The sequence below is a fragment of the Lithobates pipiens genome, unplaced genomic scaffold, assembly GCF_037356315.1.
Source record: "Lithobates pipiens isolate NorthernLeopardFrog02 unplaced genomic scaffold, aLitPip1_a1.2 Scaffold_8, whole genome shotgun sequence".
NCBI classification, from domain to species: Eukaryota; Metazoa; Chordata; class Amphibia; order Anura; family Ranidae; genus Lithobates; species Lithobates pipiens.
This window is the reverse complement of record NW_027507903.1, coordinates 172,253,022-172,275,121: the sequence shown is the minus strand read 5'-3', so window position 1 is coordinate 172,275,121 and position 22,100 is coordinate 172,253,022. Positions and strand designations below refer to the sequence as shown.

Genomic DNA, 22,100 nt, shown 5'->3' with positions numbered 1-22,100 from the left:
TTTATGTTATATACACTGGAATTTTTTATACTACTAATGGTGGTGATCAACGTTTTATAATGGGACTGCAATAGTGTGGTGGTTAATCTGACACTGGGGGAACTAACTACTAGTGACGTGAAAACAGTGATCAGTGCTAATAATATACACTGTACTAATGACACTGGAAGGGAAGGGGTTAACATCTAGGGCAATTAAGGGGTTAAATGTGTGCCTAACTATGTGTAGAATGTGTAAAGTGTGCTACTTCTGAAAGAGATCTTCATTTCCCATCCCTGTGGCCGGATGAGAAACAGAGAAATTGTTCCCTCTACAGCGCTCTGTGTTGATTGCCAATACAGAGCTCTGGGCTGTGATTGTATACAGCCAATCAGCAGGTCTTGGCCGTGAATCATCGGCTGGGACTTGCTGACATTCACAGTTCATGTACAACCACAGTTCGTGCCAGCACCTTAAAAACACAGAAATGGGCAGCGATGTATCGGTACATCGCTTTGTCTGTCTGCAGAACATTGCGGGCGGTCTGCAAGTGGTTAATGACTATATGTTGTGTACACAATACTTATGTGGTAGCATTAATACCAATTCCACCTTTAGAAACATTTTACACCCGTATTTAGAGTGTAACATGTTGCCAAGCACCCCCTACCTTTCACATCCACAGAGACCTGTGAATAAGTACGTTTTATATTTCCCACATGGCACGGTGGTTATCAATGGAACACAAGTGCGTGCTCAAAGTCCACTTCTTCCACCTCTCTATCTGAAAGCCCAGAGATATGGGCAGAGACCTGGAGGAAGCATTTGCAGGAGCCTGACATTGCAGCCATGAGCCACTGGGTGAAATGGGTTGCAGGCTCCCATTGAAAAAAAAAAAAAATGCATATTATTTTTCTGCAAAAATATGTGAATTTATTTTTATTTTTTTTGGTAAAGGTGAACTTAGCCCATCAAGTTTTACTTCTGAAGTGGTTTATCCTAAAACGGCACATGATATAAGCAGAATGAGTCACAGCTTGAGACCATGTTCCAAGCAAATCTCTGACAACTACTAAGAGTTATCAACCCTGGCTCTTTAAGTGATGAGGATATTTTGGTTTCATGCTGTGTAAAATATGAACTACTATGTATATGGCCCCCCTCCTCCCCTAAAAAAAAAAAAAAAAATAAAAAAAAAAAAAACACACACCTTTTTTTTTTCCAATGTTAAAACAAAGATGCTTTTAATAATACACGTTTTGAACATTAATCACTTACCATTCTCTTTGCACAAAATGCATCATGTCTTCTACTGTGTTTGGTTCACACACCATGTATAGGCCCCAGAGGCCGGTGTCTGTGTAACAGGTATTGAATGACTGGAAACTGTGACACAAGTTTCCATGACAGGTGATCTGTGCAAGTTTACTTGATAAATTCTATGAAGATAAAAAAGAAAAAAAAACACGATATAGATACCTATAAAAGTACACAAATCCCCACTGAATCTGTTGACGGTGCTTACAGATAATAGGTGATAAACGTGACATCTAAAATTGACATTGTGTATTTATTCTCAAATTCTACATAAACATAAATGCAGATTTGTCAAGTGGAAGAAAGTACACCACTTCATATCCATGAATTTAGAATCAGGGGTTTCAGATTAGGTGTCAAATGTGTAGAACCACTTTAGAGCCTATGCAAGTGAAACCTGCGTTTGGATCTTTCAACATCCTGATGATCCTCCAACTAATGGTTCAAAAAGATGAAATGAAGGGTTATGGACTGAACTAGATTTGTAGAAATTTGATGTCTTCACCTGCATGCTCAGAAAGTGTGAATTGCCCTTTTAGAACAAAAGCTTTAAAGCAGATCTCCAGCTTTACCGTCTTTTACCGTGGCTGAGCCGGACCAAATAACTATTTCTTACACCAACAGGTGGGCCGCTGGGTGTGCTGTATAAACCTCAGCTACATACCTTTTACAGCCTTGTAGAGCCTTGTAGAGCTGCACGACTGACTAAAACGAGAGTCGCAATTTTTTTTTGCTTAGAATAAAGATCACGATTCTCACAGTGTAATATGTTCTCTTTCACATTATACAAAAAAAATAAAAAATTGGGCTAACTTTACCGTTTCATTTTCTTTTAAATTAAGGTGTATTTTTTTTTTTATTGCGTTTGAAAAACCGCTGCACAAATACAGTGTGACATAAAATATTGCAACAACCGCCATTTTATTCTCTAGGGTCTCTGCTAAAAAAGAAATAAAAAAAAAAATAAAAAAAAAGAAATCATGTTTGGGTAAAGTAAATTTTCTAGCAGAAAAGGATTTTTACTTGGAAGCAACAAATGTCAGAAAAGGTTTGGTCTTTAAATGGTTAAACTTCCGGAATGCTTTCCTTTGACCAAAGAACAAAAAGATACTTTGTTGCATGTTATGTTAATAAACTTGGCAGGTTGCCTGGATTTTTTTCCCCAGCTGTGAGAACTTTCTGCACTTGTTAGAAAGATCGTGACGTGCTGTTTTGAAGATTGCGATTTCGATTCTTAACGATTAATCGTGCAGGTCTACAGCCTTGTGATTTGGCAGCGAGACGAAAAATTCTGGTCTCAAACCCAGAACGAAAGAGTCAGGCTGAGTTGCGCTCTTCTATAAATACAAAGTTCATGACGCTGAAAGCTGCCTATGTATGGCTGAGCGCCGCTCAGACTGACCCTACTTTGCTGCTGGGGTGGGACGATAAGAATTCCGTCCCACTCCTGGAACGCAAGGCTGTATACTGTATGTAGCTGAGGCTACATACCGTTTATGCAGCACATCCAGCGGGCACACCCAGTAGGAAATAGTCTGTGGGGTCAGCTTGCTTCAAACTAGTTAAAGCGGATCTCCACCCTGAAGTGGAAGTTCCGCTCATCTCATCCCTCCCCCCCTCCAGTGCCACAATCGGCACCTTTCAGGGGGGAGGGGGTGCAGATACCTGGATAATCCAGGTATCTGCACCCACTTCCGGGACAAGCTCGCCGCAGATGCCCCCCCCCCCCCCCATTGTGTTCTGGGAAACACACAGTTCCCAGGACACAGCAGAGATCAGTAGAGACGCGCATGCGCAGTAGGGAACCGGGCAGTGAAGCCGCAATGCTTCACTTCCCAATTCCCTGACAGAGGATGGCGGCGGGGGCAGCAGAGAGACGAGCGATTGCTCGTCATCTGCCGCTGACATCGCTGGACCCTGGGACAGGTAAGTGTCAATTTATTAAAAGTCAGCAGCTGCAATATTTGTAGCTGCTGGCTTTCAATATTTTTTTTTTTTTTTTTTAAAGGTGCAGCTCCTCTTTAAAGTGACAGTAAACCTGGAGATCAGTTTTAAGACAACTTACCTTCTGACAATAAAAATGCTAGATATTAGTGGTTTCTGCTATTATTGTTTTTCTTTGTGTAGCAGCATGGAGAATGAGAAAAAGTTATGGCTTCTAACAGAAAAGTTCTTATTGCTTTTAGGCAGCAACTGACTTATTTCGGAGGTACAAAAAAACAAAAAAACAAACACACACACACAATAAGAAAATGGTCCCAGTGCCACAAGTCAGACCCATGGAACATAGAACTGGGTTAGAGATGAATGCAGCTGAAAGAAACCCAATAGAGCCTGGTATACAACTAGCAAAAGAACAAGAGAAACAGTGCATGCACCTCACTCACTCAGTAAATAAAGATCAGTGAATCACTCTCCGGTCCATATGATAATGTTGAGCAAGGCCACACCTGATTTGCAAAGCTGCCAACGGATCAGCTGGTAACTATGATGGTGCCAAACATGATCCGTTTCAGTCTAAGTCACTTGTATGAGAAGCCGAACGAAGGTTATTGCCATGATCTTCCTAATGTTGCATCTCTACCTAATTCAACAGGTTGGTAGGCTGTGCACTGAAGTTAATGGAGTTTAAGTGTAGTGTCCTCCATTGAGCACCTCACGTATGTACAGCTTGAACTCAATTAACTTTAGTGGAGAGTCTGCCAAACTGTTGAATTAGGTGGCGATGCAAAAGGCATAATGCAACATTAGGAAGATATTGGCATGAAAGTAGAACCAGGCAGGCCACAGTGCAGCAGTTCATCGTCACACAGTCTGCTAGGTTGTATCTTTAGCTTCTCATAACAAGTGTCTAAGACTGGAACAGATCAGCATTTTAACCCCATGATAGTTACCAGCTGATCCATCGGCTTCCAGGGATCGGATTGGAGTTTGCTTAACATTATCCTATGGACTTGATTGCGATTCACTAATCTTTGTTTACTTATTCTAATGCCCCGTACACACAATCAGAAAATCGTACGGAAAATACCGATTTTGAAGCGATCGTACGATAATCGGATCGTTTGTACAGAGCTGATTAGGACAGTTCATCCAATATTATTCTATCGGACATGCGCAGAATTTTTTTCGTACAATGCCAGATTGTACAATTTTCGTTTAACCACTACAGATCCGCGCTATTGCCAAATGACGGCATTAGCGCGGACCTACATTTCCGGGACTACGTCTATTGACGTCGTCCCGGATACGAGCGGCGCGCTCTGTGATCGGCGAGTCCGTGAGACTCGCCTGATCACCGATCCGTGCAAGGGGTCGATCCCGACCCCTTATCACGTGATCAGCTGTCAGCCAATGACAGCTGATCATGTGATAAAACGGAGCCGGTAATCGGCTATTATTCCTCCTCGCGCTGACAGCGCGAGGAGAGAAAAAAAAAGCCGATCACCGGCGGCCGTGATCGGGACATCAGTCCCGATCACGGCCAGCAATACAGCTGACCACCTGCCCCCTGCCAGTGCCCACCTGCCCACCGCCGTGCCATCCTGAATAAAAGTAAGTGCCCCCCATCAGTGCCCATAGTGCCCACAGTGCCACCTACAGTGCCACCCACAATGCCACCCACAGTGCCATCCAGCAGTGCCACCAACAGTGCCACCCACAGTGCCCACAATCTGCCTCAAAGGTGCTGCGACCCAGTGCCGCCCATCAGTGCCGCCCATCAGTGCCCATCAGTCCCATCTATCAGTGGTACCTATCAGTGCCCATCCGTGCCACTTATCTGTGCCACCCATCCATGCCATCTTATCTGTGCCCATCTTTGCCCATCAGTGCCGCCTTATCTGTGCCCATCGGTGCCGCCTTATCTGTGCCTATCAGTGCAGCCCATCAGTGCCCACCAATGCAGCCCATCAGTGCCCACCAATGCAGCCCATCAGTGCCTACCAATGCAGCCCATCAGTGCCCACCAATGCAGCCCATCAGTGCCCACCAATGCAGCCCATCAGTGCCCACCAATGCAGCCATCAGTGCCGCCTAATCAGCGCACTTCAATGAAGGAGAAAAATGACCCGTTTGCAAAATTTTATAACAAACTATTAAAACATGATTTATTTATTTTTATTTTTTTGCATCTTTTTTTGTTTGTTTAGCAAAAAATAAAACTCCGAGCTGTAACTAAATACCACCAAAAGAAAGCTCTATTTGTGGGAAAAAAATGATAAAAATTTCATTTGGGTACAGTGTTGTATGCCCGCACAATTGTCATTCAAAGTGCATCAGCGCTGAAAGCTGAAAATTGGTCTGGGACTGAGGGGGGTTTAAGTGCCCAGTAAGCAAGTGGTTAATCAGTACAGCTATCATTCGAAAATGCAATACAAATGCATTACAACACATGACATCACTTCCAATGTTTTTTTCTCTCTTGCGGGAATTTTCGTGACTTTAGTAAACTCAGATTCCATCTGAGATTAGCATGCAATAAAAAACAGACGATCATTCGTCCAATAATCTCATCATGTGTATGGGGCATTAGTTGAGTGAGGTGCTTTCAACGTTTCTCTTGTTTTTTTTGCTGACTGTTCTTTCTATTGCCTTTTGGTTAAAATAAATGTTTTGGCTGGTTGTTATTAATTGCAACAGGTTTACTTATAAGCGTACTTTTCATATACAAGCCTCATGTTTAGTCAGTATACATACACAGGAGCCATGTGTACTATATATGTATACTGACTAAACATATACAGCAATTAAAATACAATAAAAACAAATTCCATACCACACCACCTCCAAAAGACCGATCCCAGTTGCCTATCAATGTGTTTGCCACCATAAGCGGAATAGTGTCAGGATGAGACCAACCAACGGCTTCAACTGAAATGGCAATGTGGGCTAATGGCATTTTATCATCACGAACACGGATCTAAAAAATTAGCCAAAAATAAACTCTTGTTAAAGGAAAATTAACATCTGAACAAAATCACACATCAGAAGAACTTTTATCAGTGGAGTGAGTGAGTGTATATATATATATATATTTTTTTTTTTTTAACACAACCAATCTGCTTTCAGTACATTCTTTAGTTCTGTACTATGTGCAGTTTTCATGTACAGTATTACACTTTCTAATGGCAGTTCCTATATGCATCTGAAACTACCAAAACATCAGATTTTTCTTGCAGACAGCAGCTTCGGGCAACATCAACCTACTTTAGAGAACTGTGCACAAGGTATTAAAAGCCTAACACCAATCTTCGCATAATTCTGGAACAGAATGCAATGTGCAACCACTCACCTGTTGACATTTTTCCACCATTGTTTTTTTGTTTAGTAACAGCAGGGGATAAGCACAAGGCTTTGTGACCTCGTGGTACCTACATGTCAGCTAAACTTCGGATGGGGGGGGGGGGGCGGGACAGGACGCAGCCTCGCCACTGCTCCCTTCTCACCGACTGTGCTTGACGGCAGTGGGAGCAACACTGCCATCTGAGCCAATGAGGAGGGCGAGAGCTGCTGCTCTTGTGCACATAGCTGGGATTGAGATTGGGCTCAGGAAATTATAAGGAGTGTGTGATGGGGGGGGAGCTGCACAGGAGAATGCATTATTGTAAAAAAAAACTTCAATCTTAATATTTAAAAAAGTACATTTTTGTGCATGCTCCAAATGCATGCTCCACTGAAATGGTAAACTGTAAAAAGTCCATAAATAAAGAATATTTCACTTATAATAAGTATATTTTAACAGTTACTAAACCACTTAAAATTATAGTGCAGTTATGGGTTAGTACCTAAAGTGCAAACTGAAAATACCCTTATGCAATGAAGACATGTCTTAAAGATTATAAAAACAGATTTTTACCTCACTGCCTGTGAAAGTGCATGGGAGCAGGGTTTCCCCTTCGTATATTGACGGCAAATTACCAAAATGATACTCTGCCAGATCACGCAACTGATCATGCGCCACGCCTTTAATAATAAAAATAAAAGTTTAGAATCATTTAACAACACTAGTCTATAAGTGTAACAAAAAGTTAAATAGATCTACTTGTCCGAGGCCTTAAAGAGAATTTCCAGTTCAGGATTAACCCCACTGCAGAGCAAGCGTTTCACCTACACCAAGAGCGGTGATGTGGGGCTTGCTCCCAATAGGGTGCAGTAATGCACATGTGTTAAAGTGGCTTGCATTAGGTAGCTCATTCATTTTGAACGGGCTACCAGTGCAAGAAAAAATAAAATAAAAAAAAAAAACACTAAGCATACAGCAAAATAAAGCACAAAATTACATTGGTGGGTTGAGTTCTACTACAATACAGATTGCTGTGCACTGCCTAGGTGCATTAGGGTGCCAACCCAAATGAAGGCATGCATTCACAATGAATTAGGGTTGCACCAATACCACTTTTTTAAGACCGAGTATAAGTACCGATACATTCTCCCCTCCCCCCGGGCATGAGAGCAGGAACGGGGATTTGTGTGTGTTCTGACAGGGGAGGAGAGACGGATCATCTGTTCCTACCAAGTAGGAACAACAATCTGGCTCCTCCTCTAGTCAGTCCTATCCCCTCACAGTTAGAAACACACCTGGTTTTGCCCAGAGCAGCCCCAATCCTGCTCTATTGGTGCTCCTCCCCCTTCAGAGTACAGCCATAGCAAGCTGCTTGACTCACTTCCCACAGGCTGTGATTGAGAGCATAGGAGTGACCAAACCGTCACAGAGAAGGAAAATGGTGTACTGGACGAATGTATTCCTGCGGGTATACTTGATTGTAAACATCAGAGAAAAGTAGATAAATACTTCTTACCGGAACAGTTGGACTCACACAGTCATATGACGGTTGAGTCTAGAAGGCTTGAGGTCACAATCTGGGACCAAGGAGTGTAAGGAGAGAGGTCAGTTGAGCTGATGGAGGAGCTCCGGGCGGTTGTAGGCTCAATGGTGGATCCTTTCAGATGGAATGTCAAAGTAATCAAGCTCAGACGCAGCCCGTTGTACCAATACTCCAACCTCCCCCGAATGGGGAGGGGGGTGTTTGTGAAGTTTTAAACCAAAGCAATGGAGAAAAAGATGCCCCAGTTGAAGACACATATGTCGAAACGCGTCGGGCGAGCTGTTGGTACCCCACATTGCTTTTAAGTTCATTTTGTTTTTTTATGTGATCACCCAGTCATCTATTACCTTTTGACTTCAAATAAACCAACGTTTTTATATCGTTTGACCCGCACCATGTGGAGCCTTTTTTTCTTTTTCTCCATTGCTTTGGTTTAAAACTTCACAAACACCCCCCTCCCCATTCGGGGGAGGTTGGAGTATTGGTACAACGGGCTGCGTCTGAGCTTGATTACTTTGACGTTCCATCTGAAAGGATCCACCATTGAGCCTACAACCGCCCGGAGCTCCTCCATCAGCTCAACTGACCTCTCTCCTTACACTCCTTGGTCCCAGATTGTGACCTCAAGCCTTCTAGACTCAACCGTCATATGACTGTGTGAGTCCAACTGTTCCGGTAAGAAGTATTTATCTACTTTTCTCTGATGTTTACAATCAAGTATACCCGCAGGAATACATTCATCCAGTACACCATTTTCCTTCTCTGTGACGGTTTGGTCACTCCTATGCCATCAACATAGTGGAATGAGCGCCTAATGTTGGACTTTTATTTCTAGGCATTTAGATTTGTGCGATTTTTGTTTTATCATTATTATTTTTATAATTTATGTTGATTACATTTATTATTATTGAAGCGCTACACTGTTTTTATTATTTTATCTGTTGAACTTTGTTTGTTTTTGGTGTTGGCTGCTGTTGTGGCCGTTGTGGCCATCTTTTCACAAACTATAGCGCAGTGTTTTCCCTCTTTGTGATTGAGAGCACCAATGGCTCTTGCCTTCATGTCTGGTGGGGAGAGGAAGAGGGCTCTCAGAGTATTTAGAGGGGGCTAGGCTGGACACAGAAGGTTTTTTACCTTAATGCAAAGAATGCATTAAGGTAAGAAACCTTCTGCTTTAACAACTACTTAAGGCTTTCACCTACAATCTCATCTGCTGGAAATCTGATAACGCAGAGGACAAAGCAGATTTAACAGTTAACTGCACTTCTGCATCTAAGTGATTACCAATCCACTAAGCAGTCTTAAAAGTGTAAAGAGCCTGTTGTTGCCTACACTGGAGATTTAGCAGAATGGAACACCAAACATGTTATTACATGCAAACATAAAATGGGAGGCTTCATTTTAACAATTTCCAGATATTATAGACCTTTGACAGACAACTCATAAAATTATATTTACCACCAGCTGCAGCCAGGACTATTCTAGGTCCTTTATAATGTGTTGTGATGTACTCCACCAAATCATTACGGTTTATGGATCTGGAACAAATATGTATGACAAGATTACTTACTGAACACATTAGTCTAAATATATTCTATAAAGTGATGAAAGATCGTTTGGCAATCAATACAATGACAAGAAGTTTGTAGATTACTGATTTATCAATAAACCTACTTAATGTTTTCCGTAGGCCCCAGGATAGTTCTTCCTAGTGCTGTACAATGGTAGGCAGTAGCATGAAGATAATCAAAGACTACTTCCTGTAGATTTGTCTCCACTTCCTGCATCTCCCTCAGAATAACACCTCTTTCTCGTTCAATCTCTGCTTCTCCTAGAGTGCTGTTTTGAATGATGTCTGCTAGAATCTCTACAGCTGTAAAATAATTAGGAATAACTACACTGTTAACCACTATGCACAAGGTGAGTTACTCAAAAGTTAAGTTTAAGTTTTCATTCCAAAACTAATAGCATTATGTACATTACACAATATGACCAAAAAGTACTGAAAGATAGCGAATGCACATGTAACTGTAGCTACGCTATGCACATTTTTAAATATTCTTAACCCCTCAGCTCTGGAGCTTTCTGTTAGCCGTTGTTACCTGTCCTAGGAGCGTGCAACACGTGCATTCTCGGCACAGCTGCGTTTGCAATGTGGTACTTATAGTTGCAGCCGCTCGGCGCCAAGACCCACGCGCTGAGAGGTGGCATGTTTGTGCGACGTCGGCCTTTAGGGGTTTCAGATGGCGGGCTGGGGTTTATAATCACGGGCCGCTGTGATTGACTGTCACAGCGGTCACATGATCGGAAAGCTCGTAATCGCAATCAGGAGCTGTTAGCTTTCCTAGGAGTGCGCAGGGCACGCCTTCTCTGCACAGCTGTGTTTGCAATGTGTTATGTATAGTTCCAGCCTTTCGGCACCAAGACCCACCCACTGAGAGGAGACATATTTGTGTGAAGTCAGTACCAAGAGGTTAATAAGCAGGAAAGTCATATTTAAAACCAACCCTTACTGTCCTCTCTAGCTGCAGGTACATTGGAGCAATTCATTCTTAAAATTCATGGCAGAAATACTCACGTCCAATACAGCACAGCCCTCCCTTCCAGCCTTTAATCTCTAATGTAAACACAAAGTAGTTGCTCTGGGAGGGTGAGCAGGGTGGCTGAGCTGGCCAAGGAAGACAAAGGACTTTAGTCTTTTTTTTGCTGTGAACATAAAAGGATGAATTTCTTCACAGTAGCTACAGAGGCTACAACCCTCTGCATAGGAAAATCACAGGTTTGCTTTAAAGTGAATCTGTAGCCGGGTTACAAAGCAAAGCAACAGGGTAAACTCAATGCCAAGAAAACAAATGCTCCAGCTCATCACAAAATTTTTAAAGCAAAGTGCACATGAATAGGGCCTTTTACAGAATAGAATAGGATACAAAAATTCCCAGGACACTTACCAGTTAAGTCAGCAAAAAACATTTGAATTTGGTGCAGAGACACTACAGGTCTTTAGATTTCCACTGTGCTGTGCTGGGTACCCTGTGTGTCTCTGTACCCCCAGACATAACTGCCCTCTGGTAAGATAGATAGATAATCTAATACATACACCAAGATGGGAACTTGGTTAGATTATAGTTAGGGAACACATTTCAGAGGAACTCAATAAGGCAGCGTGGCTTCCATACATATTTGCAAAATGTATGCCACAATAACCCATAAATCAATTTAAAATGATGAAACCGCAAAGAATTTGTTTTTGTGCTGATTAACCTTAATCGTGACCCCTAACTGTACTTAAATTATCTATGCCTCCGCTCTACTGGAAATAAGAGTAATACTCAGGTATAGGGAGCATGTGACAGCACTAGTGCATATGTGGCTATTCAGAAACCAGTGCCATCACATGGGGACAAAAAGGGAAAGTGGATAGTCCTCAGTCCTAATTAAGCTTCGACTAGGATTTTCTTAAAAGCGTATACATGTATTTTTCTCCTGGGAAAGGTGGGTAAACTTAAACAGCAGGGGAGCACTGGGTCTAAAGCCATTTTGACCGAAAACAAATATGGTCCAAAAGCAGAGATTATTACAGGCTTTTACTTTTCGATAAACAGTTGTAATCCTTGCTTGTCACATACCTCTAGGCAGATCTTTGGAAAAAGCCTTTGCATAATATACTGTCTGTTCTCGTGATGTATATGCATTCAAGTGAGCACCCATGTTTTCAATTTCAAGCTCCAGGTCTAGCTGGGAACGCTTCTTTGTTCCCTACAATAATGAGGAGTGCAAAATTAGGAAGCCATTAGAATAACAAGTCAATAAATAACTCTTTTACAATAAAAATACACAAATGACATACTGTAAAGCAGGGGTCATCAACCCCCGGTCCGCGGCCCACTACCGGGCCGTAGCGTCTTTGCAGCCGGGCCGGGGCAGGCTGTAAGGCACCGGTGGATCAGAGAGGAAAGCGGGCGGGCGAATAAGAGAAGCAGGCTGGTGAGCAGAGATGATCTCTCTCCGCCCGCCTAGCATCCCTGCTCTTCCGCTCTCACAACGTGCGGAATGTCGGCGGGGAGCAGAGAGATGACATCATCTCTCACTGCCCACCCCGCATTTCTGCTCTCCTGCCCTCATTTAAGAAAGACCACTGAACCAGTGTCACCAATGCAGTGACAATCCTCATCTGGTGGCACTGGCGGGTGATGTGGCAAGTGGCATTCCTCAACTGGTGACAAGCAGCCTGACAAGTGGCATTTCTCATCTGGTGGCAGGCGACATGGAAAGTGACACACTCAGGGCTCCCACTGATTCTGCATTATGGTGAGTTAAACTATTTCATTCATATTACAATGTAATATAAGAAATAATGTGCTTCAATCATTCTGACACCATACCAACCATGGTGCCATGATGATGGAAGTACCAACAGCCGAACACCAGCTATTGTCCGATAAATTGCCAGCAAAATTCGCTTAGCCCCCCCCCCCACGTGTGCGTACATCACCCCCAGTCCCTCGCTGGGCCTTGGCACAATTTTCTTCCACGCAGCCGGTCCCCAGTGCCAAAAAGGTTGGGGACCACTGCTGTAAAGCATCATGACCACTGAGGCTAACAATACGGTCAAAACATTAAATACAATCTAAACATAATTATCTTTTTATCATGGTATTTACATAATTTCTTTCTTCATCAATTTTTCAATTTATCATAGCAGAAAAATTAGGCAACTGCATAAAAGCAAAAAAGATAAACTTGCATTTAGACTAACACGGTTACCCAAACAGAACACGAGACATAGCCTACCAAGCATGTAAGGGCTCCTTATCCACCTTGTCCAGCAGTGGGTGCAGGCCCCTTTAATTACATTTCCCATGATCCAGTGGGCTCCCACAATCCCCAGGACTTGTGGACATGCCCAGGGGCATATAAATTAAGCCATTTCCTGTTCCCAGGGGGTCTGGGAGACCATGCCTGGCAGGACAGCAGGGACTGGGCACTATAACTCTCACCAGGTGGAGGGTCACCAGGCAGCCACAGGTTGACAGCACAAGACCATGTAGCTTCATCTTATGTCCTTGTGCTGAGCACTGTGCTAGCTGGCCCTTAAATACTACCAGTGGAGTGGACCTGTATCTTCAACAGCTTCATTTATACAACCATCCCTAGGACGTTTGCCACTACCTGGACATCCAGACCAGAGGCACCTTCCCTCTGGAGCCTGTCTGGAGGTCCCTTTGGTTGACAGACTTCCTTGGCTTCCAGCTATAACCAGCCTCCTTGTGAGAGAGGTTGCACCGATCCCCTCCCTCACCACACACACACACACACACACACACACACACACACACACACACACACGGACCATTTTTGTTCCATCTATTTCTAGGGATTTCTTCCCATTCTCCGTTCTCTTACTATATACTGTTTTTCTGTACGGTTTTGTTACCTAGTGGCTTTAATGTGAACTAGCCAGCCCTGTACTACAGTTTCACTGCCTGTTAACCGGTGTCTTCTGCTTGTTGCATACCCCTTTGACATTGTGAACTGATCTTTTGTTCATAAAGCAAGCTTCAAGTTGCAAATTACTGTTTGACAAACCATCTGGCTAATACCTTTAAACAACATGCATAGAGGGCTGATGGGCCAAGGGATGGAGGATGTCAAGTAGAAAATTACTATTTGTGCTATTGACATATTCAGAGCAATGAAAAGCTGAGAGAATCCTGCAGAAAATACAGCTGTACACTGTTACTCTACGAAGGATCCGGGAAAAAAAAAAAAATATATATATATATATATACATATAATATCAATGGCTCCAGTTAACTAGTTCAAAGATTTAAAGCGTTTGTAGCGCCCCCCCCCCCAAAAAAAAACCCCCCAAAATATGTATCCCATTTCCTTAAAGCATGTATAACAGCACAGTGATTGTGCTGGGTAATTAAGCCCTTGTTTAATCTAAAATACCTGGCTGACCCTGCCTGGTTTTGCCCTCAACCCTGTAAACTAACCAAGATTGATCAAGGCTGCTGACACCGTGGTCAGTTTACATGCCTCCATTATCCGCAGCTCTCCTCTGTCCTCCCCCCGCCTGTCAGCTAGTCTGTTCCACCTTGCTCCCCACCCCTTCCTGCTGCTCCAATATCAGTATTATAAACATCCCACCCCCTCTGTAAGACCCCTTTAACACTGGGTCTGTTTTCAGGTGCTTTAGCGCTAGAAATGGCCTGTGCAAAGCACCTGAAAACCACCTACCATTCATTGCAGTGTGACTTCACACTGGGGCTTGTGGGACATACCGAAAAGTCCTGCAAGCCGCATCTTTGAGGTGGTTTGGGAGCGCTAAAATGCCCTGCCCATGGAAATGAATGAAGTGAAGCAAAACTGGAGTTTTTAACCCTTTTTGGGGGTTAAAAGCACCACACTAGCAGCCAAAAAGTGCCGCTAAAAAAAAAAAGCGGCGCTTTAACGTTAACGGCCAGCACTTTTGATGGGAAAGTAGCCTTAGCGGACATTGTGCGTCCTAGTGTCTCTACTGTAAAATAAAAAAATAAAAAAAAAAGGAGGAGAGAGCCGAGGAGTCATGTGAGCGCTGGGAGATGCTCCGATATAAGGCATAAATCTGCTTTTTTTTTTTTTCGACACAGACACATAACATTAGCTGCTAACAGAGGGGATGGGATGTTTTTGATATAATGGCTTCACAACCACTTTAATGTCACGTGTAAAGCTTGAAGGTCTCCTTGCCATTGCACGTTTTGGATATAGTAGGGGGAAGGGTTACAAACCCCTGCCAGTTTATTTTCTGTTGTGTTTATCACTGGGGAGATTTCTCTTTAGTCCTGTTCTACAGACACAACAGGAATTTAGAGAAAATCTCTCTTTAGGCTTGGTTCACACTACTGTGACCTGAAAGTAATGAGACTTACGCTGCGACTTTGCCAGGCGACTCCCTGGCGACTTGAGTACTACTTTGATGCAAGGGAGGGGCTACACTGCAGGAAATGCCTGGGTATTCTTCCTATAATGTCGGATCCAAATCACATCAATATAGATGAGGATCTGACCTGGAAGGGACTTCCATTAAAGTCTACGGGCACAAGTCGGATAGAAGTCGACTTCAAGTAGTACAGGATCCTTTTCTAAAGTCGGAGCGACTTCAGCAGTGGTAATGAGGACAAGCTCTCATTGACTAACAGGGATTTCACATGTCATGTGACTTGGTGTCTCACAGTTGTGGCTGTGTGAACAGAGCCTTAGACAGTAGTTGGCAGGGCCTGGACTTGAAACTGGGACCTTTGCTGTATCTGGCAATGACTGCTTGCTGAGCCACCTGGAACGCTGGACAATTCCTTGAATGATCCTGCCTTGAACTATCTGCTCCTCCCATTAACTTCCTGATTTAAGACATGTCTCTGCACATCCTGTTTGCAGATTATTGTGCTCCCTCCAGCCAATATCTTGTTTTGTCTCTCTTGCTGCAGTCCGTATCTTCGCTACCATTACCGACCTTTGGCTTGTGCCTCAACCTCGCTTCTGCTTAAGCCCAACACTTTAACTATTCGTTACTGACCTTTGGCTCGTTTCCCCGACTACTTTTCTGCTTGATCCCCATCGGTTATATATGTGACTGGACCCCAGCTTGCTCACCTCCTGGTGGGGCAATCCTAAGGACTGCAACCTGGTACCAACATGCAGCAAAACCCATCTTCAGCATCAGGTGCTCTAGTGAATACCGGTTAGTACTTAGACCCCACACCTCAAATTAACCTGTGTCATCAGCCAAAGTGACCTGCTTGTATACCTGGCCCATTTGTCAGTGGGTGCTGCTCCACTGCTATAGCTACTGGCCTCCCAGCTTGATTCCAGACTGACAGTAGTCCCTAGTTCTGTCCATTGGAAGGTTTAGCTTTCGTTCCGGGGACAACTGTGACATTTTGTATTTCCCCTTACGGTCACCATGACAAATGGGGGGAAGGGTCGAATGAATCTCCCCACAGACTGAAATAAAAACTTGACAGAGGGTATAATCCTTTTCCATGCTATACAAAACTAAAATAAAGCTTTGCCTAGAGATACAATTTCAATAATATATAGCTGTCTTCATATCAACAGTCAAGTTATTTAAGTATAATCTTGCACATTTGGAGTGTTTGTTGCTTTTTTTCCCCAAGTTCTGCAAGTCTTACCTTAAATGCCATGTGCTCTAAAAAATGTGCGGTTCCATTATTCTTCTCATTTTCATACCTGCTTCCAGCATCAATCCATAGACCCACCTAATTTCAAATGGCAAAAATGTAAAGGATCGTAATAAATGTTCTAAATTACATCACATAAATGAACACTGTATTTAATCCAAAGGCACTGGAACACGGAGATGCCTGACAGCCGCATTGCCACAAGCCAGGCTGGCATTTATTCAGGGCTACTCACGCGCACCTCTGTCACACTGGGACCAGAGGCCGTGCCTGTGCATCCGCTGCCTCCCTAATGGCCTTCAATGGGCTGTCAGTACGCAGCACTTTAAAGTTGAGACAAGGCAAAAACGGCTCATTCACCCTAATGGGCATCACTGCCCATGTGAACAAAGCCTAAAAAAAAAAACACACAGATTGACAATCATAGATATCTGTCAGATAATAAAAAAAAAAAAAGTGATTAAGATGCAGGATGTCTGTCACATGAAATCCAACAAATTGGAAATGTTGCTCCAATTCTTCTCTAACTATGATAAGCCCAGCTGTAGTTTGGGGTTGGAAGATCTTTCATCTTCTGTTTCAGTGATAACTCTCAGGTACTGAATTTCCTCTTACTTTCTGTGCCAACAATCCTTATCAGGTTGATAACAACCTGGAAAAAAAAAAAAAAAAAAGAAAAAAGTTCCAACGCCTCTCTACTCTATTAAAAATGAATAAACAAGCTTAAAAACAGTGAGAAACTGTAACATGATTGGGTTTGTGAATGCTATGTAGCTTGTCATAGGACTTAAAGCAAAGCTCCACCCGAAAGTGGAAGCACCACTTGTTCGCACCGTCCACTGCCACATATGACATTTTTTGGAGGGGGTGGGGCAGCGGATACCTGGTTTTGACAGGCACCCACTCCCACTTCTGGGTAAGATCACTGGGTATGTCCCCCGCTGCCTTCTGGGACACACACAGGTCTCAGAAGACAGCAGAACTATTTAAAAAGAGCAGTGCAACTTGGGCACGAACAGTAGGAAACCGTCTGTGAAGCCTGAAGACTTCACTGCTGGTTTCCCTTAGTGAAGATGCTGGAGCCAGCACCCGAAGCCTGTTGAAGAATCAGCTCAGGGTGCCGACATCGCTGGATCCCTGGACAGGCAAGTGTCCTTATATTATAGTATTTGTAGCTGCTGACTTAATTTTTGTATTGCCCAGACCTCTTTAATTCAACAAAGAAACCTATAAATATGACATAATACAACAAAACTTACAGTACAGGTTGATAGTCCGGAATCCTCCGATGCAACTCGCAGTCCATTATTCAGTGTAGTTACTTTAGTCTCCGGAACATTTAAAACAGCTTGTGTTGCTGCCTGTGTAGACCAACATCTGGACAAAGGCTGTGTGTGTATAGAGATTATTACAAATGTTATATATGTATAGATACATGGACTCCTGTGTGAATTAACTTTTAGCAAAAAGAAAATTCTTCCATTATCCCAAAACATTAATATTAACAGTCTGGTTTCAGTCGAGGACAGAGGTAAGTGGCCCTGTGCTTCCCTGACAAAAGACTATGCTACAGTGAAATTAATTTATGTCACTTCAAAAGGGGGCAGGAAGAGGGCAGATCTGAGAGAGGACAGAATTACATAAGCTACAATTCATTTATTCAAAGTTTTTTTTATTGGTGTTAAAAACACATGCAAACACACAACATACAGGTAGAATGAAAGGTGACCCACACCAGGGTACTGTTTATATACACTTTGCTCCCTATTGCATGTAGCATTTTAATGAGGAAGGACCTCTGCAATCTCCAAAAATAAAAACATTATGCCCTGGATGGCTCTGCTAGCCATTTAAACCATATATTGTACCTTTTGGGACAGCCTCTGTTGGTATACGTGTCTTTGTAGAGAGGTTGAAGTTTAAAGATGAATTCCTGGTATGGCTATTTTCACATAGTTATCTTGGTCCAGCTTGTAATAACACAACTATGCATAGACCACACCTGTGGGCCCTCCCCTAGCTTCTGGGTCCCATGCCAAGCAGCTGCCCTAACTGCATTGACAATATAGAAGGTAGTTTGCCTGGCACAAGCACCATTCATAAAATATTTTCTCAATGAATGTAAAATGTTCTTGGACTGGAAAAGGTGGAGATGGTGACTTCACCACCCTGCCTCCCAACTCATCCAAAGACTGCTTTGCATTCATTGAGAAAATGCAAAGCAATGTCTGACTGGTGCCTGTGCCCAGAGAACTAACTCCTGTGTTCACAATGCAGCAGGGCAGCTGCTTGGCATAGGACCTTGCCACAGGCATGGTAGATGCAAAATTATTAGTCCAACCAGACCAATGTAACTATGTAAAAATAAACATATCTGGAATTCATCTGCTTACATTTGCCATCCCTGCTTCCTTATCCCAACCCCACCCTTTTATCAATTTTCTAATGCAATTTTTAAAGAAAACCTTGCCATTTTTAGTACATGCCTTATTTCAGAATCAGTGACATTTCTGGGTCTCTGTACTTCTCCATGCAATGCAGGGAGATCATGGCTGGTGGAAGGGGTTGGCAGGGTGCTATACATGGCTTCCTGAAAATGGAAGCTGCGGTAACGACCACATATTATGCAGAGCCTCCATGGTAGAAAGATACAAAATTTGGTGAACTAAATGGACAGGCCAGGGTGAGTAAAGAAGGGCTAGATGATGCAGGAGGTCCCCCAGCCAGAAATGAATGTCGTCTCTATCTTTAATTGCTGCAGCTTCTAATGCATACTGTGAGAAGTTTGCAGTGAAATCCAATTTAGCATTTTCATTACAGCAGAGGAGCATGTAAAAAGGAATAAGGCTGAAGGAAAGTCTGGAGTTCAGCTTTAGATTGCAGATAATGGGCTGTCAAGCTTATCCTATGGCTTGATTATTTAGTCACCAACCCAAACCAGTATGCAGCCAGGTAAGTCTTAAAAACCTAACCTCCCATCCTGCATACCGTTTCCAGGTCAGTGACTCGCCGGTGTGGAGCAGCTCAGACAAATTTGGATCCTAGTCCGAACCAACTCGAGTGAGCCCACCAGGAAGCCGTTACTGTACACAATCATCTGTGGTCGGGGCATTTCCGACCCGCACGTATATAGGGCGTGTACACATGCAGCTGCCTTGGACTCTTAAAAAGGAATTTCACCCAAAGGGGAATTTCTTCTTGTTTACATCCTCCTCCCCTCCACTGCCACATTTGGCACTTTTTTTAGGGGGGGGGGGGGGGTGGCAGGCACCTGGTTTTAATATTTTATCCCCTCCTACTTCCCCCCCGCCCTTCCCCCACAGCCTTCTGGGACACATCACAGGCCCCAGAAGACTGTGGAACCGCAGCACAGCTTGCGTCTGTGGTGTAGGAAACCAACTGCAAAGCTAGAAGGTTTCACTGCCGGTTTCCCTTACTTAAAGTGAGTTCCACCCATTTAAAAGTCAGCAGCTACAAAAATGTGTAGCTGCCGACTTTTAATAATCAGACACTCACCTGTCTCACAGTCCAGTGATGCGGGTGCAGGAAGCCTTGCCGTTCTAACTGTGGGCGCCTGGCTCTGGTTTCACTGAGCTTGCGTGAGCCACGCTGCGAATGGCCAGGCAATCTTCTGGGATCTGTGACATGTCCCAGAAGATTGCAGGGAGGGAGGGGAGAGAAAAGCGATCTTCCGTCTGGTGCCTGTAAAAACAGGATACCCGCTCCTCCCCCTAAAAAATTACATGCCAAATGGGGCATGTCAGAGGGTCACCAGTACTTAAAGCGGAAGCTCCATTTTTGGAATCGGCTCAAGTACATTGCTTTATCCTGGGACAGGCAAGTGTTCATTTATTAAAATTCAACAGCTACTTGTATTTGTAGCTGCTGACTTTAAATTATTTTATTTTTTTTAGCTCCTCTTTAACCACTTCCCGCCCGCTGTATGCAGATGCAGAATGACGGCTGCAGGGTAGTTGTATTAACCTGACTGGGTGTCATATGGCGTCAAGCCACCCGCAGTGATCGGTAGTGCGGTGTGCCACTCTGACAGTACACATCAAGGATGCCAATCAGTGCTCATCAGTAATGCCTGTCAGTGCCACCTATGAGTGGCCCCCATCAGTGACACCTATGTGTGCCCATCAGTGAAGGAGAAAACGTACTTAAGAAAAATGTTTTTTTCTTTTCCAACATTTTCAATCTTTTTTTGTATTTGTTTAAAAAAATAATAAAAAAAAATAAATAAATAAACTGTGGTGATCAAATACCACCAAAAGTAAGCTGTGTGTGTGCGCGTGTGTGGGGTGGGGGTAAATATATTTTTTTAGGAAAAGAGAAAGGGAAATTGAAAGGGCTGGAGGGTAACCAACCCCCGGGACTTTTATACGGTACCCTAGTAGAGGCATATGGGGGGGGGGGAAGGGTAATACATTTTGTTTGGGTACAATGTTGCATGACTGCACAATTGTGTTTGGAAAATGCAACAGCACTGAAAAACTGAAAATTGGTCTGAGCAGGAAAGGGGTTAAGGGTGCCCGGTATTGAACTGGCTACGTTTGGTCCAGTACAGATGACAGCTCCCTGGTGGGATTGCACAGTTTGGACTATGTAGCAATGACCGCTCCTGAGCCTGTCCCCACAGGTTTCCTTTAGGCCTGACAACTAGGGATGAGCTCAGGCGTGTTCACATGGAACACGTGCAGAGCCCGCCAGGAAGTCAGCGCAGCGCTAATCACAGGCAGTGACACATTGCCCCGACGTGCGGCTGCAGAGATTGGGCAATGTCTCACTGCGTGTGATTAGCGCAGCGCTGCGCCGACTTCCTGGCTGGCTCTGCACGTGTTCCATGTGAACACGCCTGAACTCATTCCTACTGACAACACAAAAACATTGCCACAAAGCTTTTCCATTGGGCTAAGTATATAGCGGGAACACATGCAAGACCGTGTGCATTCCCGCAACACACATCCCATGGTTAAAGGCGCACAGCAGTGCCATTCATTTTCAAGTGGCACTCCAACGCTCCTTACCAACACGTGTATTTTTGCGTGCCAAAACTCATCATAACATGTACCATGCATTCTGGCGCAATGCTGAAATAAAAAGGCTCATGCACACTTGTGGGGTTTTTTTTTTGCGCATGCCAGTAAAGTTATTGGTCTGCTCTAAACACAAAAATGCGCACACACCATCTCACCCTCATAGATGTCCAGGGGACCTCAGTGCTGAAGTGACTATTGTTCTGTAGCCTACTGATAGATCACACACTACGCTTGTTACATTGTCCAGTCTCCTTTACTAACAGCAGTGACACATAACTGGGAGCCATGACATTATTACAAGAGTCCCATCCGAGCTGAATACCCTCTCCACCCCTTTTGTCCTATGAACCGCCTGGTATACCTGTGACCGTCTCGCCACTCCGCCGATCACCCTCCGTCCCAGGGAACCAGCAAATCTCAGCATGGACGCCGCCATCTTTCCAGTACCACTGCTCGTGAGGTCACGTCCGCCCCTAAACTTACACTTGCCTTGTCATTGGCACAGAAATTCCAGGAGCTCTAGCATATTGGAAACAGAAGCTTCCGCCCTCATAGCTGAAAGGGCGGAAGTAGAAGGACGCCATGTTTGATGAGGGAACGGTTTTACTGTTCGGGAAAGCAGCCAATGCGTGCTTGATATACCGTTATGCGCCCGCCCCCCCCTCCGCCAATCAGATGAAGAGCGGATAACGGTTTATCCAGCTCGCGCCGGCGGAGCGGCGCCATTTTGCTGCTGCTGTTGTGCCAGG

At 43.9% G+C, this 22,100-nt stretch overlaps 1 protein-coding gene across 1 annotated transcript in view; it reads right to left on the bottom strand.

The window, feature by feature from the left end:
• Positions 1–21,873, bottom strand: part of PMPCB (peptidase, mitochondrial processing subunit beta) — a 52,174-nt gene extending 30,301 nt beyond the window's left edge. Inside the window, exons 1-9 of the mRNA XM_077471835.1 lie at positions 21,713–21,873; positions 17,569–17,697; positions 16,301–16,387; positions 11,750–11,879; positions 9,798–9,996; positions 9,582–9,661; positions 7,154–7,260; positions 6,074–6,217; positions 1,258–1,418 (exon numbers count right to left, since the gene is read on the bottom strand). Of these exons, the coding sequence (XP_077327961.1) occupies positions 1,258–1,418; positions 6,074–6,217; positions 7,154–7,260; positions 9,582–9,661; positions 9,798–9,996; positions 11,750–11,879; positions 16,301–16,387; positions 17,569–17,697; positions 21,713–21,787 (1,112 nt within the window). The 5' untranslated portion in view covers positions 21,788–21,873. The remainder of the gene's footprint in view (positions 1–1,257; positions 1,419–6,073; positions 6,218–7,153; positions 7,261–9,581; positions 9,662–9,797; positions 9,997–11,749; positions 11,880–16,300; positions 16,388–17,568; positions 17,698–21,712) is intronic.
• Between the last annotated feature and the right edge of the window lie 227 nt (positions 21,874–22,100).